The sequence below is a fragment of the Sinocyclocheilus anshuiensis genome, unplaced genomic scaffold, assembly GCF_001515605.1.
Source record: "Sinocyclocheilus anshuiensis isolate Anshui unplaced genomic scaffold, SAMN03320099.WGS_v1.1 scaffold828, whole genome shotgun sequence".
NCBI classification, from domain to species: Eukaryota; Metazoa; Chordata; class Actinopteri; order Cypriniformes; family Cyprinidae; genus Sinocyclocheilus; species Sinocyclocheilus anshuiensis.
In genome coordinates, this window is record NW_015549604.1 from 10,261 (window position 1) to 25,968 (window position 15,708).

At 35.1% G+C, this 15,708-nt stretch overlaps 1 protein-coding gene across 1 annotated transcript; it reads left to right on the forward strand.

Moving 5' to 3' along the window:
• Positions 1-1,261: 1,261 nt before the first annotated feature.
• Positions 1,262-6,687, forward strand: LOC107658694 (GTPase IMAP family member 4-like). Its single transcript, XM_016447348.1, has 4 exons — positions 1,262-1,419; positions 1,727-1,829; positions 4,082-4,236; positions 5,722-6,687. The coding sequence occupies exons 2-4, from the start codon at positions 1,736-1,738 to the stop codon at positions 6,496-6,498; spliced, it is 1,026 nt and encodes a 341-aa protein (XP_016302834.1). The 5' UTR covers positions 1,262-1,419; positions 1,727-1,735; the 3' UTR covers positions 6,499-6,687.
• Positions 6,688-15,708: the final 9,021 nt, after the last annotated feature.

A 15,708-nucleotide genomic window follows, 5' to 3' on the forward strand; every position in this document is an offset into this window, starting at 1 on the left:
TTACTTACTGCACCAACAATTTAGTTTACATTTAAAGTGATCATTTTAAACCAGTGATTGTTGGTAGTTTTAGAAGATGGAGGAAAAAAGTGAAATATATTTGCATTGATATGTGCATTTTTGCATCAACTTATTTTCATTAAATCTCAAAGACCTTAAGTGGGTTTGTTGTTATAAAAGACGTTTATAAATGAATTTTCTTCATGTACATATATGGTGGCCTCCAAAAAATATTTGGACATGTAAGTCTGAATTTTAATGTACTATTGTAGATATTAATATTTTCTACATTTATTTTGTTCACCACATTAGATATGATCATGTTCCATTAAAGCGTACTTTACTCAAAAATGAAAATTCCATCACAATTAACTCATTCAAAACCTGCATGACTTTTTTCCTTGTGTGGAACATTAAAGATATATATTTTTTAGAAATGTTGATAACCAAGCAGTTTCGGTTATGGGCGGAAAAATACATCGGAAATCAGTGGGAACTGAAACTGGTTGCGATCATTTCTCCAAGTATCTTCTTTCATGTTTCACAGAACAAAGAAAGTCATACAAGTGCGTAAATGATGACAGAATTTTCATTTTTGGTTGAACAAACTCTTTAATGTTTGACATCCAAAGAGTCCAAATATGGTTTGTCTTAATTTTGAAATAAAAGCAGTATGGTCTGTTTTTTTTGTTTTTAAGTACGTTCTATAATGTAAAGTCATTCATACATGTGCCTTAAATGTTAAATGCTGGGGTCACATTTAAAAATCAGTTCAAACAATTCACTTTTTTCTTTATTTGGTTTGCATGACTTTTTTGTTTAGTTCTTTGGCATTTTATTACAAAGAAAATAAGATTTTATTAGGAATGCATTATTGTATGTATGTATATATATTGCATGTGTTACTATGATACAAACAGGGTTATTGTTAGGGGTTAATATGTGCACATTTAAAGCCTTTTCAAGCCAGATATTCCTTTACTGCAGCTTTTCCAAGAACATGCTGTGTCACCACAAGACTAAATTACTCACTAGAATGTCACAACAGAGGCTAAAAACTGCAAAGATAACATAACTACTGCATTAGCATGCAAATATATTAAGTATTAGTAACTGAACCAAGGAAGAGTGCTCAACTTCCTGTTTGTGGTTACAGCTGATAAAAATACTAGCCCTTTATCCACCCAGTTCATTAAATCAGACACACCTTTAAGAAGTATCTGTAAATAGGGGTGTGATTCAGAGACAGAGAGGAGGAGGAGGAGGAGGAGGGTGTCCCACCAGCATCACATGTTCAGGCAGAGCCACACTGCCGGCAGTGTTTTGACTGAACAGCAGGAGGAGAAACAGGAAGTACAGAGGAACACAGACCAGGCCTGCTCATAAGCGGTACACAAAAGATCAGATTCTCACTTGAAGGTAAGCCTCTCGAGCCTGTGTTCTTTATCAGCTTTCACATAATCAAAAGCAGACATCAGTTGTTTGGTATGCCACGCTGCTAGAGGAAGCTAAGCACTTACAGTATTGCTTTTAAGCTGTCAGTTGAAATGTGGCAGTGAAAGTGCTTCACTGCAACTGAGGAATGTGAAATGTGTGTTTGTGTGGCCCTTCCTCTGAGCTGAGTCATCTGAACGGAATGATGTCCTCCATTTCCACTCTTATTTTCCCATTGGATGCTCTTTCGTGTGCATATTGCACAATACATTATGTTCTGTTCCCTTTCAAGCTGCAGACTATGGAGGGAAGTACGACACAAGATGAAATTCACCAGGAAGAGAAAGACAGATCTGGAAGCAGTGAAGGAGGCCCGGCAGATCTGAAGGAGAGAGGTACTAGAGGAAGTTTACTTAAGTTTCAGAAATAATGTCTGATTTACACTAGCCAAAACACACCAGCAAGGTTTGGTGGAAATGGTATTACCTTGTTTTTGGACATGTACCATGGTAATACCTTGTTTTTGCAAATTTACCATGGTAATACCTTGTTTTTGGACATGTACCATGGTAATACCTTGTTTAGTTTTTTAGGGGGGAAATTTACCATGGTAATACCTTGTTTTTGCAAATTTACCATGGTAATACCTTGTTTTTGGACATGTACCATGGTAATACCTTGTTTTGTTTTTTGGGGGGAAATTTACCATGGTAATACCTTGTTTCTAGAAATGTACCATTGTAATGTATCTCGAATCTTCATGTCTAGTATAGTACCATGGCGTTTTTTTAAAGTACTTTGGAGTACCACTCTGAAAAGTGAAAAGTGATTACCAGGCAGGTTAAATCATATTTTTAATTCAGATTAATTACCACATAAAGCATGTGGTTTAGGTTGCTAAACATTTTTGCTGTGCATGTAACATAATTGACATAGTGGGATACATTAAGTCTTTGAGTAACCCCTCTCATAAAAAGGTACAAAATCTGTGGTACTGTAATATGTACCTTAAAGATACTAATATGGAAAGTTACTGCCCCAGTGACAGCTTTTGTACCTTTTTTTCCTTTTATGAAAGACTTATAAGACATAAAAACACATGTCATAATTTTGTCCTTATGTTTCTTTCTCTTTGTATGGCTTGGCATTTTTCCTAATAAACTACAGAATCCCTTACTGAGATGCTTGAAACTGAGACAAATATGTTTTTATTTTTGGGTGTTTTCTCTTGCTAATAGCATCTTACAGTATGTTCCTCTTCAACCACTCAAAATAAAAAGGAAATAATTTTATAAGTATCCTCATTAAACTGTCGGCCCACCCACTAGAAGGTGGAAGATCATTTTCATTTCAGAAAACAGCCTTACCAAATATAAAAAGCACACTTTTATGCTGTTGACCCACATATAGTGTAGTAATTTAGCTTTATTTGTGTGTTGAAACGGGTGTAAGCATAGCACACAGCCTGCTGATTGCAACACAAATCTAAGCTTAAATGTCGCAGTTTAAGTTGCATTTCTGATGTTTCATATCATGAAAGGTGTTATGTGTCAGTTCAGTCTTTAGGTGGCGCTATTGCATCAAAATTATGTGATGCAGAAGTAGCAAAATTGGCTTTCACATTATTGTATCCTGGTAATCGGTTTGTATAATGCATCATAAAGACCTGCTGTTTTAAGTAGTAAGTTCAATTGAAATTTTATGTAGTAAGTACACGCACAGTTCACTTTTGATCTGTTTTTATCTTAATAAAATGATTACTTCAGACATTTCTTATTTATATTCAGCATTCGTTTTAACCTGTTGCCTGCCCATGGATTATGCAGTAGCCCATTAATGTTTGATCTAAAAATATATAAAAAAAACACATTTTTGCGGCACTATGCATATTTTATTCTTTTCATTGCTTGTTTCATTTTGTTCAGTCAGGTCTGGTGCTATGGGACCAGTTTATTTATCCTGGTTTTTAGGAAGTCCAACCCATGGAATTACAAGCTCCAATATTTGTGTGGAAAGAAAAAGATTATTTTCATTGAGATATCTATAGCTGTTGTGCTAATGAAACATGATTTTCCACTTAAATATTCAAAATATGAAACTTGCTTTGGTAAACCCAGATTTGTATCGGTTTGTCACACCATTAACTGACGTTGATCAAAAACTATTTCTCCTTTAAACATTAAAAGGCATTCAATAAAACATTATATTTCGAACTCTGAATAAAGATACAATTATTGTTTCCTACTTTTTTGCATGTTTCATATGTTACAACAAATCAGCTGTTATTACTAAATAATAGTAAATATACTATACATAACCACTCAAACATGAAATACTAAGATTTTAAAATAAAGCTCAAAGTGTTTTAAATGCAAATCAAATGTGAATTAAAAAAAAGTGTCAAATTAATTTGCAATGCAGTATAAATTTCATGTTTTATTATGCCAGTATTGTAATGACATTTTCTGAAATTATTAATCAACCCTCATAAAACCAATAACACAAGTTAATTATTTATTCAAAACTAAATCTAAAATGTAAATAAATCACATTTTCTAATATTATTAGTGGAAAAAAGGCAAATAAAAGTGGTTTCTTTGTAACTCATGTCTGTCTTTAATCACACTGTTTCTGTCTGTGGTTGTAGAGTTGAGACTGGTGCTGCTTGGCTCAGCGGGTGCTGGGAAAAGCAGTGCGGTCAATGCCATCCTGGGCGGCCCGACATCTGAGTCCGACTGTACAGGCCCTGAGACACCAGCCACCGACTGTCAGAAGAGACGTGTGACGCTGGCAGGACGAAAGGTGCGTTCAGGTCTCACTTAAAACTCTGTGAAAGGCCACACTCAGTCTGCACAGATTTTTAAAAAATTTAAAATAAAGCTGCGTCAGTGCATTCAAATGATTTCCTAGTATGTGACTAGGCATATCAAAAGCATTTCATAAAACGAGTCACAGTTATGTTCTCATTATTTTCACATTTTGTATACATGTCATAAACCTTAACAGTAATTGTGCAAATTTAGCTGACTTTAAGCAAACTTTAACTGCCTTTTGTTCTTATAAAACCAGTAATTCATAAAACTGAGATGCCACCTGGAAGATTTAAATAAAAATGAATTAAAATTGTAGTTTTTTTGAAGAAATTAACATGTTAGCTCAATTTATATTTGTCTACAAAAATATTTGTCTACAAAACCTTTGATTCAAAAAGACAAACATAATAAAAAAATTAAATACAAAAATGAGCGTACACTTGAGCATAATATTTACAATACAGTTACATTTGGTAACATTTGATAAAAATGTAATAATTGTTAATTATTACGTTATAAGTATATATAGTTTAGTGCTGTCAAACGATTAATCGTGATTAATCGCATCCAAAGATTTAAAAGATTTTGTTTATATAATATATATGTGTACTGTGTATATTTATTATGTATATATAAATACACACACATACATGTATATATTTAAGAAAAATATGTTATGTTTATATATTAAATATATTTATCTGTAATATAAATAATATAAATATAATTATATACATGTAAATACATGTAAATATTTTAAAAATATATACTGTATGTGTGTGTTTCTATATATACATAATAAATATTAACATATGTCATGTAAACAAAAACGTTTATTTTGGATGCGATTAATCGCGATTAATCGTTTGACAGCACTAGTTTAAATATACTTTTAAATTATAGTTGTTAATTATTATTATAGTTATAAACTAGATTAGTTAACATCAACTAACAAAGAAAATTACTTTTAAAGCACTTCTAAAGCAGTTAATGGTAATTTCAACATGTACATTATTAAAAACAAAAGTTCTGTTAATACTATTTTATATACTTTACCTGACATTAATTAACAATACAACATTTATTTTTATTAACTAACATTAACAAATGATGAATAAATAATGTAACATGTATGGCCTAATGCTTTTTAATGTCAGTTAATGAATTAACGTTAACTAATAGCGCCTTTTTGCAAAGTCTTACCAAATATATTATGAATAAAATATTCAATATTTTAAAAATAATATTATATATTCAATAAAAATGATTATAAAATATGTTTGTGCAATTGAAAGTGGCTTAGTGTTGCCTACAGTTAAAGTAATAACTACATTACACCTTGTACTTAAACACCTCTTTACCATGGTAAAATCACTTTTTTATTTTGACTATTCAAATAGATCCATTAGTGCTGTATTATTTCACAGTGTACAGAAGGGGCCTTTTTCTAAACTTCATCTTCTTCTCTGCACAGTTGGCTGTTGTGGACACACCTGACTGCCTGTGCATCGAGCGTCCCGCTGAGGACGTCTGCCGCCAGTTTTCGCTCTGCGCGGCTTTATCGGCCCCGGGGCCCCACGCTTTCCTGCTCTGTGTCCCTGTCCACCGGCCCAGCAACCTGGAGCTCCAGATTTTGGAGACCATCGAGAAGGTGTTTGGCCCTGAGGCGGTCAGTAAACACACAATGGTGCTCTTCACTCGCATGGACCGACTGCCTGAGGATGTTTCTCTGGACGACTATCTCAATACAGAGCGGCCCGACTTGCTAGAGCTCGTGCAAAAGTGCAGCGACCGACATCACCCGCTGCGGCCGGGATCCAGCGTGGAGGAGCTGTTCATAAAGGTGGAGAAGCTGGTGGAAGAAAGCGGGACACACTTCTACACCTGCCCTCTGTTGCAGGAGGCAGAGAGCAGAGTGAAAGAGAAGAAGGAGGAGATCTTGAGAAGCAGAAGAGAAAAAGGAGAGGATGATTGGGAGGGAATAAGGGCTGAAGCAGAGAAAAGTGTGGACGATTTGGTGGTTGTGGGAATTGCAGAGCTCTGCGTCTCCACACCTGACACCTCGTTCTTACGCTGGTTGTGGGACAGTGTGGTCGGGTGGCTCCTGTGGCTCCCTAATATGGTGAGGGGCAGTGCTTTACTGGGGTCGATCGTGGGGTTGTTCGTCGGGGGGCCCGTAGGAGGGGCCATGGGAGCAACGGTGGGCTCTGTGGCGACGGAGGTGGGTAGACGGAAACAAAAAACCAAGTGAGCACTTGGAAATTTGGTAAGAGTTTATTGTAATTTTCATTATGTCACTAAGAACATCAAACAACAGATCAGTTGTTCTTGAACATTCAAATATGAATATATAGTCAGCTAAAGAAGTCATTACAAATGCTAATGAAATGTTCTTCTATTTAATACATGCTTTTTTTCCCATTACAAATTGTATTATTAATAGTGCTGTCAAACGATTAATCGTGATTAATTGTATACAAAATAAAATTTTTTGATTGCATAATATATGTGTGTTTTCTGTTTATATTTATTATGTATATATAAATACACACACATATAGTATATATTTTTGAAAATATTTACATATAATTTACATTATAAATAAATATATTTAATATATAAACATAGCATATTTTCTGAAGTATATACATGCGTGTGTGTGTGTGTGTGTATATATATACATAATAAATATACACAGCACACACATATATTATGTAAACAAAAACTTTTATTTTGGATGCAATTAAACGTGATTAATCGTTTGACAGCACTAATTATTAACTTAATAATTTGAGTTGAATTTAACAATTAATATCAATTTCAGAGTTGTGGATTTTGGTTTGTTCCCCTTTTGCTTTAATGACAGAAGCACTTTACACAAGTTTGTGTAAAACTGATCATGTTCATGCTTGCTTGTTTAATTTCTGATCCAAAAATAATTCAGAATACTAAAGTATTTCTTATAAATTTTACCTTATGACTTTTTATTTTAAATTAAAACATTCCATTTATATCTGTTTAAATTAGATTTAGAATTTAGATTTTAAGTCTCTCTCTCTCTCTATATATATATATATATATATACACACATATACTGTATATACTATTTGAATGCTCATTAACTAATGGTCTGTTAAGCATAATATATACATTAATGTTTGTTAATGTTATTCATGAAAAACATTCTAAAGTGTTACCAAGCATTCAAGTGCTCAAAGAATCTTCATAGCTTAACACCAAAAGCAAGTATTACAAATTCAATTTCTAATGGTGAGCAGAAGATAAGGGTTAAGATGTGTCTTTGAGATCCATTTCTCAGACTTTTTGTGTGCACCTTTAGTTTTGCACTAAAGCTTTTTTTTTTGCCTTAAACACTAGCTGTTATGTGTTTTGAGTTTAAAGAGCAACTATTCATAAGCAGCGTATATGGAGCAATGGAGTGAAGATCACTGTCTTAACACTGTCACCAAATAGCTTTATTTCACACATGCACAAGTAAAAATCACAGTAAACCTGAAGCGCTTTATTTGAAGTGAGCATTGGACTCTGAGCGCACTATAAACTCAGGATTTGTTTACAGGCCATAAACATCTCCGGATCTAGGTGCATAACAGTGTTTTTATTACATCACTGCGCTGCAGTAAACAGCTGCTATGGAACAAACACATGCTACACATTTTCAGACTGATCGCATGAGCATAAATTTAATAACGCGATTCTCATGTGCAATTTTGCCACTTAATTGGTTAGCAGTTCAAATTTTTCTGCAGCTGTTCTGGGGTATGAAAATAAAGCGGCATAATGAAAACAATCAGTGATGGTGTGACTAATTTCCGTGTTTTATTTATACACGCATTTGCAATCACTGGTTTCAGCCATTGGTTTGGAGTTAAGAAATAATTTAATAGAAAAAAGCAAGCAAATATGAAATCCCATGCACATATGGCCATATATGTATACATCCTATAGGCATATGTAAATATATTAAATACCAGTATTTATTTGTAATTAATTACATTTGAATTTTCATAATATTAAAAAAAAACGTTTTTAAAATATATTTTACCTATATTGTAATATATGTACGTATTAAATGTATTATATTAAAAAATATTAAGTAAATTCAAGTTACATATATGCACATATAAAATATCACTTTTGACATCAAATCATATATAATATACAGTGACACAAAGTATTTAGACACTTTTGCACAATTTAAAGTCACATTTTTCTTCACAATTATTGCTCAGTGACTTAATCAACTGGTGTTGTGGCGATTTTTAGTGGGTTGAAGTAAGATCTCCTCAAGTTCGCAGATGTGTAGTTCATCGCATTAGTTATGACTATGATCCATTAGACTTTAATAACCAGAAAGTGTCCAAATCATGTATATTGTGTACATTATATATATTATTTTAGCATTTATAACCTCACAAAGTGTGTTATATGGAATGTTTTGCTTGAAAAGTGTGCTTGTGATATCTTTCTTAAAAAATGTTTTTTTTTTTGTTATATAATACAAAGATTTTCATACACACAAGTGCTGCTTAAGTGTCCCAAAACTGTTTGGGGCCACCATATCATATATCCAAGTATTTACTGTACATGTATTGCCTGCCACATATCGCATTTCTGTATGGGATTTATCAGTTTAAACAGAAAGGATGTGTCTGAAAAAATCAGCCCATCGGCTTAGTCTTTTAACAGCTTCAGGAGCCACGAGCAGACAAGAATATTGTGAAAATGCTTTTATGCCACTGCAGAAAGACATCAGACAGACAGATGCAAAGATGTCTCTCTCTCACCCTCTTTTGCGAGAGCAGGTTTATGGTTTTGACATTGACATAAGTGATAGTCTGCTAAACCCATCCATCAAAAAAACCCATCCTTGTATTTCTGCCTTCAGTACAGCAAGGCGTTTTCTTATGTGGGTGGTCCGCCCAGGGAGAGAGAGAGAGAGAGAGAGAGAGAGAGAGCGAGAGACACAAGCCTGATCTCATGTTTCTAAGCACAGAGAGAAAGAGAGAGAGAAGTACAGAGAAAGAGCTTGCTGTGGGACGTACATCTGTCTTCCAGATGTGGCTTTCTGCAGTTGTTTGAAACAGGAAAAAGGAATGTTTAAAAAATAAAGGAAAATTGGTGCTAAACAGATTTTTATTGTCAGGGATTACGGATGTAGTGCTCTATAGATTACAGTATAGCAGGCTGTGTATGACTCAGCCAGTACTGTATATTTTAACCTCAGATCCATCTTATAGAGAAACGACGCAGGAATGATGTAGTGCGGTCCCCTGCGTACTTGGACTTGTGGATAACGTGTTTAAAAAGGAACACCTGTCCAAATATTATTCTGTCCTATTGGACATGTGTCTGGAAGAGGACAGCGAGAGGGAGGGATGAGAAAATGAGGGAGAAATGTGTAAAAGAAAGCAATGGAAAGAATGAAAAGGAGGGGACTGTGGATTAATATGAGAAAAAAAAACACTAAAAATATGGAGGGAAAATAATATAAACAACCGAGTTTGTTCCCTCACATAAAAAAAAAAACACTGAACATTCTTTTCATGGCGATATAGTTGGCTCTCAAAGGACCCGATGCCCTTGAGAACCGACACCGTAATGATTTGTGCCGGTATGCGTAACATGGGCCAAAGTCTGGCGGAGTCACAAGTGGCCCATCTTTAATACGGTAAGGATGAGTTATGCCACCGCGGCCCTCAGCGGAGATGTTGTTGTAAGGGCCTTGTGGTACACTCGGTGAGGAGCAGAAGCAAACTGCAGATGCCTCGACATTGCTCTCTTATGATCGCAGCCTGTGGCCTGAGAAAGAGCAAAGCCCAAGCGAAAAAACCCAGTGACACACACTTTTCCCGCAGCGCGCACTGCATCTTTTAGCCGTTAGCTCGCGCATGCGTTTTCCAAAATCAAAAAGCCGCGAACTCTTCGCTAACATGCAAAGGGCTGCGGGATAGATTACAAATGTAGGTTTTCTTACTTTTTAAAAATGATTAAAGTAATATAATAAGATAAAATGTTTACCCAGAAAATACAATTTTGCCACTTTAAAACTAAGCCGTTTGTCACAATATGGTCCCGACGACGAAAGTATATATAAAAAAAACTATATATAAAGTAGCGTTTTCCATTGGTTGAAATTTGTAATTGAAATTGCTTTTTTTTTTTAATGGAAATAACTGAATATTTGTGGTGTATATCGGTTTTTGTTGACAAAATGCCTAAATTGACATAATTTACAAATGTTTTTTCAAGTCTCACACAATTTGCCCGGAGTTTGATTGACAGGCGATCTGACCAATCATACACTCTAAAAAATGCTGGGTTGTTTTAACCCAACTTTGGGTCAAATATGGACTAACCCAACTGTTGGGTTAAATTTTTCAATTACATATTTAACCCAAAAGTTGGGTTAGTCCATATTTGACCCAAAGTTGGGTTAAAACAACCCAGCATTTTTTAGAGTGTAATACCGAATCTGCCATTTTTTCTGACAAACTAGACAGGAGAGCAGATTAATGTCGGTGGACTTAACTTGAAAAATGGTAGGTGATGTCTTTTTGCGGTTGAGATACCTTCTGATGTTCATTCATGTTCATTTCGTGCTATAATTAGTATAGAGGAAGATATGATCGGTTCACGTGCTGCTTGAACTGAGTCATGACACATTAACGAGCCACAAACGGTATTAACGGCGGGTTGTCAGTGCCCTCTTTGCTTCGTGATGAATTTTTCACTGCGTGAGAACATGATATGTGGCGTGAGAGCTTAGTGTCGGACGTAGCAACAGTAACTAAAGGGGGCGGGTCTTTGTGAAGGGTCAATTAGCGCCATATGAATCACATAGATGCTTGTTAAGATGCCATCATGTGCCATCCAAAATTATATATTTTGAAATAAAATGCTCTTTTGTCAAAGTAAAACAGTAATATGCAACTTTATTTACTGTATTACCATGAAAATACATCTTAACCCTGATAGCACACATAGCCTACATCACGGAGATGTCTATTTGACGTCCGCGTTTACATCTGGAAGACGTATTTTTTAGAGTGTTTCCTCATCTGCAATACGTCCAAGGGACATTTCCTATTAGACGTCTTTAAGATTTTTATGATTTAGAATGTATGTAAAACTGACATCAGACGTCTGTCAGATGTATGTACACAGCAGATGCTTTTCAGATCAAGAGATCTATAACAGACATCTTGCAGACTTGCGTGTGCTATCTGGGAACATACAGTATATGATCTTAACATAGAAGTAACAATGATAGTTACAAAAAATCGAATTAATCTAATACATTGAAAACAAGTATGTAAAGCAAAAATCGAATAAATTGAATTAAAGTAACATAAAGCTTTTATAATGATGCTAGTGGGTGTTATTATAAAATGTAGGCTACAACCTGTATTCTGTTCATATTTGAAGAAGAGACATAGACTTGTCACAGTTTATAAAATTCTTAATATCTTTGAAAAACTGTGTTTAAAAACGCTGTCCATACAATACTAATAAAATTAATTGAATCTTGTTCTTTTAATAGATTAGCCGTGATGTAAAAAAGTCTAAAAAATAAAAATTAGTTTGAGATTAGTTAGAGATTTAAAAACTATAGAATTAATAGGCTAGTAGGCCAATACCAGGGTATGGTGAAGCTAGCATGTGTAAAGGATTACAATTTGTGATCTGTTACACCCAGTAGAAAAACAGGTTTTAAATTGGAAAATTGTATCAAAATTGTTAAAAGACTTCATATATAAAAAAATATATTAAAAAAATCAGCCTTAAAGCTCTAAAAGCATGATCCATGTAACTTACTGTAAATCAAAGAGATGCTGGAGATGACCTACACGCTGCTATAAGCCACAGCACACGACTGCTGATTGACTGTAAACAGCGTGAATCTTCTGAAACACATGATGTCCAGCGCCCAGCCCTGGAGAGAGGGAGCGCTCCACCCGAATGGAGTTCCTTCATCTTTTTCCTATTAGTGCTATTTTCATGTTCCTCCGTGTAGCGTGTGTGTGTGGTTGTGATTGTTTAGAATGAGTGTGTAACCGTGTGTGTGGCTTTCAGGCAACCTATAAAGCATTGATAATAGCCCTGCGGCCAAATTACAAAATAAAAATGGACCAACAAAAGTTTGCTTTCATAATAACATGTCGAGGGCTTATTTTTTTATATGCACACAATCAAACTGTTAATGGTTATGAGGCACTGGCAACGTTTCGGTGCATAAAATGGTGGTGTTTATTTATTACATTTGTGAACTGAAGCTAGCTATGAGGTATGTGTTCTCAAAAGCACTTTACTTTTAAAGGTTTTCTTTGCAGTGTCTACATTCAGCTGGACTCTAATTTGAAGTCTTTTTGAAATGTTTTTGTTTCCACTATACAAGTACTACAATAATCAGAAAGAAAATCAATCTGTCTATAAGAGCTGTGCTGATACAATCATATGTAGATATTTTCATATTATTGCAGAATATTGCAGATACTACCATTCAAATGTCTGGGATAAATATGATTTTTTAAAGTCTCATGCTTACCATGCTGCATTCATTTGATTAAAAAATGCAGTAAAACAATAATATTGTGAAATATTATTGCAATTTAAAATAACTGTTTTGTATTAGAATATATTTAAATGTAATTTATTCCAGTGATGCAAAGCTGAAATTTTCAGCATCATTTCTCCAGTCGTCAGTGTCACATGATCCTTCAGTAATGATTCAAATATGCTGATTTGCTGCTTAAGAAACATATTATTGTTTATTGTTGGTCCTATTGTTATTAATGGTGAAACAGTTGTGCTGCTTAATATTTTAGTGGAAACTGATTCATTTTTTTCAGGGTTCTTTGATGAATACAAAGTTCAAAAGAATGTATTTGACATCTCTTTTGTAATGTTATCAATGTCTTGCTAATTAAAAGTATTAATTTCTTAAAAAAAACATGACTATACTTATCAGATATATGGAACAAGAACAATAATAGTTTTGGTAGAATATTTTAATGTTTCTGTTTATTTGTTTGTTTAATTATTCTGATTATTTCCTTTTAACTACAAGTTTATATGAACAACATTTATGCAACTTTTCTTCAAAGCGATGTACAAGGTATTCAAGGGATACATTTTGCCAATTTACTGAATCACTTAAGTGACTGAATGAGTCATCCAAATGATTTAGTCAGTAACTGACGCATTAGACTGATTCAGTAACTTGGATCAAGACTTTTGAGCTTTTCTGTATGATTCATTAAAAAATGTGAACAAATGAGTGTGACTTCATTCAGAAGCACTGTTAGAATGAGCTGTTCAGTCTTAATGCAGATCATCAAGAACCGCTAACGGCTCCTAATGCCGTGGAAATCAGTGCTTTACCGCACATACCTCATCTGAATGCAGCCTTGAGTGATCTTAAAGTGACTCAAGTGTGAGTACTAATGATCCTTCCCTCAAATCACAGTGGGACGGGGGCCTTGCTGTGCTCCACGCAGGCCTTTAATTGATTAATTGTGCGGGCCTCACTAACTGACATGCTGCTGCTGGTGAGCGGGTACGGCCTACGTTTGAAGTGCAGGCCTGCGGGATGTGTTTGAACATACCATAGAGAGATCGCTGCTCTTTGTAATGGACACCGCTCTGCGGTCTGATCGCGGCTCAGGGTCAAGCCAAAGCAAGCATACTGTTCCTCCCATTACCAGACACAGCGAGAGATCTGGATACTGCTTCAAGGATGAATTAATACAATGCAGATCTGACCAGGATTGCTCCTGTCCAATACAGCGGATCAAGGCCTTAATCCTAGCCTGACCGCACACTTGCGTAATGGAAGAGTCAGGATACCATCATGCAATGTCAGTCTGACAACTAAAGAGACTGAAATGCTAATGGAGCAATTACATCATTCAGGGCTGTCTTTGTTTTCTGATAGACATGTTTGATCAAGAGGCTAATGTTAGTTCTACAACACTTACCAAAAGGACAAAAGCTAAAAAACAAAAAGGCGGTTTGAAGTGACAAGAAACATAAAGCCTGCGGAGCACATTTTCTTTGATGCTCTAGCTATTAGATACTTTAGAACTTGTGTTCAGAAGTACTATCAAGTTGTGTTATTTTAAATGCAAAACATGCACACGCGAGACCTTGGGCTGAAGAGGACTGTAAAACAGCGATCATCTGGTGTCAAGGCAGGGAGAAACGCTACAGTTAGGTTTGAATCCAGTTTTAGTCTCATTTAAAGGAACAGTTCACCTAAAAATGGTTTTTGTGAGTTTCACAGAATGCAAAATAGCTGCTTACATACTCTTCAACCATTTCTCTTTGTGTTCCACAGAAAGAAATGACAGCATGCAGAGTTTGGAACGACATGAGGGTGAGTAAATAATGACTGGGTTTTCATTTTTGTGTGAACTAATCATATAAGAGCCCCAACCCCAAGTTTCTCATCACCCAATAAATGGAAGACAGAAAAATGATGAGAGGGAGGCAGAAAGAGAGAAAATTACGTCCTTCATTTGAAATCTCAAATGAAAGGCAGTGTGTTGGGCCTAAGGGCCAGACCTCTGATTTTCACTGTGGTCCTTTTGAAAGCATGCATTAAGCAGAAGACTGGGAGTGAGGGAAAAATAGAAAACAGAAATCGCTGCAATTTGTCTATGGGGGAGGAAATAATTCCCTGGGAAATTTCATCAATACTGTTCCTTATTTATGAAAGAAAGCTTTAACCCAGCTAAAAAGAATGACTTCTTGAAGTCGGAATGAAATGAAAATTCATGATCTTATTGTGAAAGATTTACAATTTATTTTCACAACTTCTGTTCCTTTCCTACAGTCGTCTGCAAACTCACATTCAGATCTGCCTCGCTCCAATCAACAACAGATTAATTAAACCAAGTCCCGTCCTACATTTTTCCTTTTTTATTTTTTTTAATTATTCTGTTTGTCTCTAAAATTACAAAGTGAAACAGCATATTACTGTTTTGAACAGACTATGAATGGGTTGTGAAAACAATTTCTTATTGACTTTAATCCTATTTCATGTTGTCTCTAAAAATGGTTATATTTATTTATTTACTTGATTTTAAAAATGTGTTTATTTCTTAAAAAATGCATTATTTTATTAATATGTCTGTTTTTCCCCCCTCAGATTTACATCCAGAGGTGGCCTTTCCCCCTCATGTATCTGGACTTCACATTCTTGAGTCTTGAGGTTTTTATTTCATCTGTTATCACAATGCCCTGTGATTTTGCTGAAACGGGGCAACACTAGCATGTTTGTGTGTGCGTGTCATGAAAGGCGGGAAAAGCAGACGTGCTGCGGCCTCTTTGATGCACTTTGAGTCAGGCACTCGGAATAGACATGAGACAAAAAACTAGGAGAGTTTGCGTCTGTGCAGCAACCACTAACGAACCGAGCACGACGCTCCTTCACTCT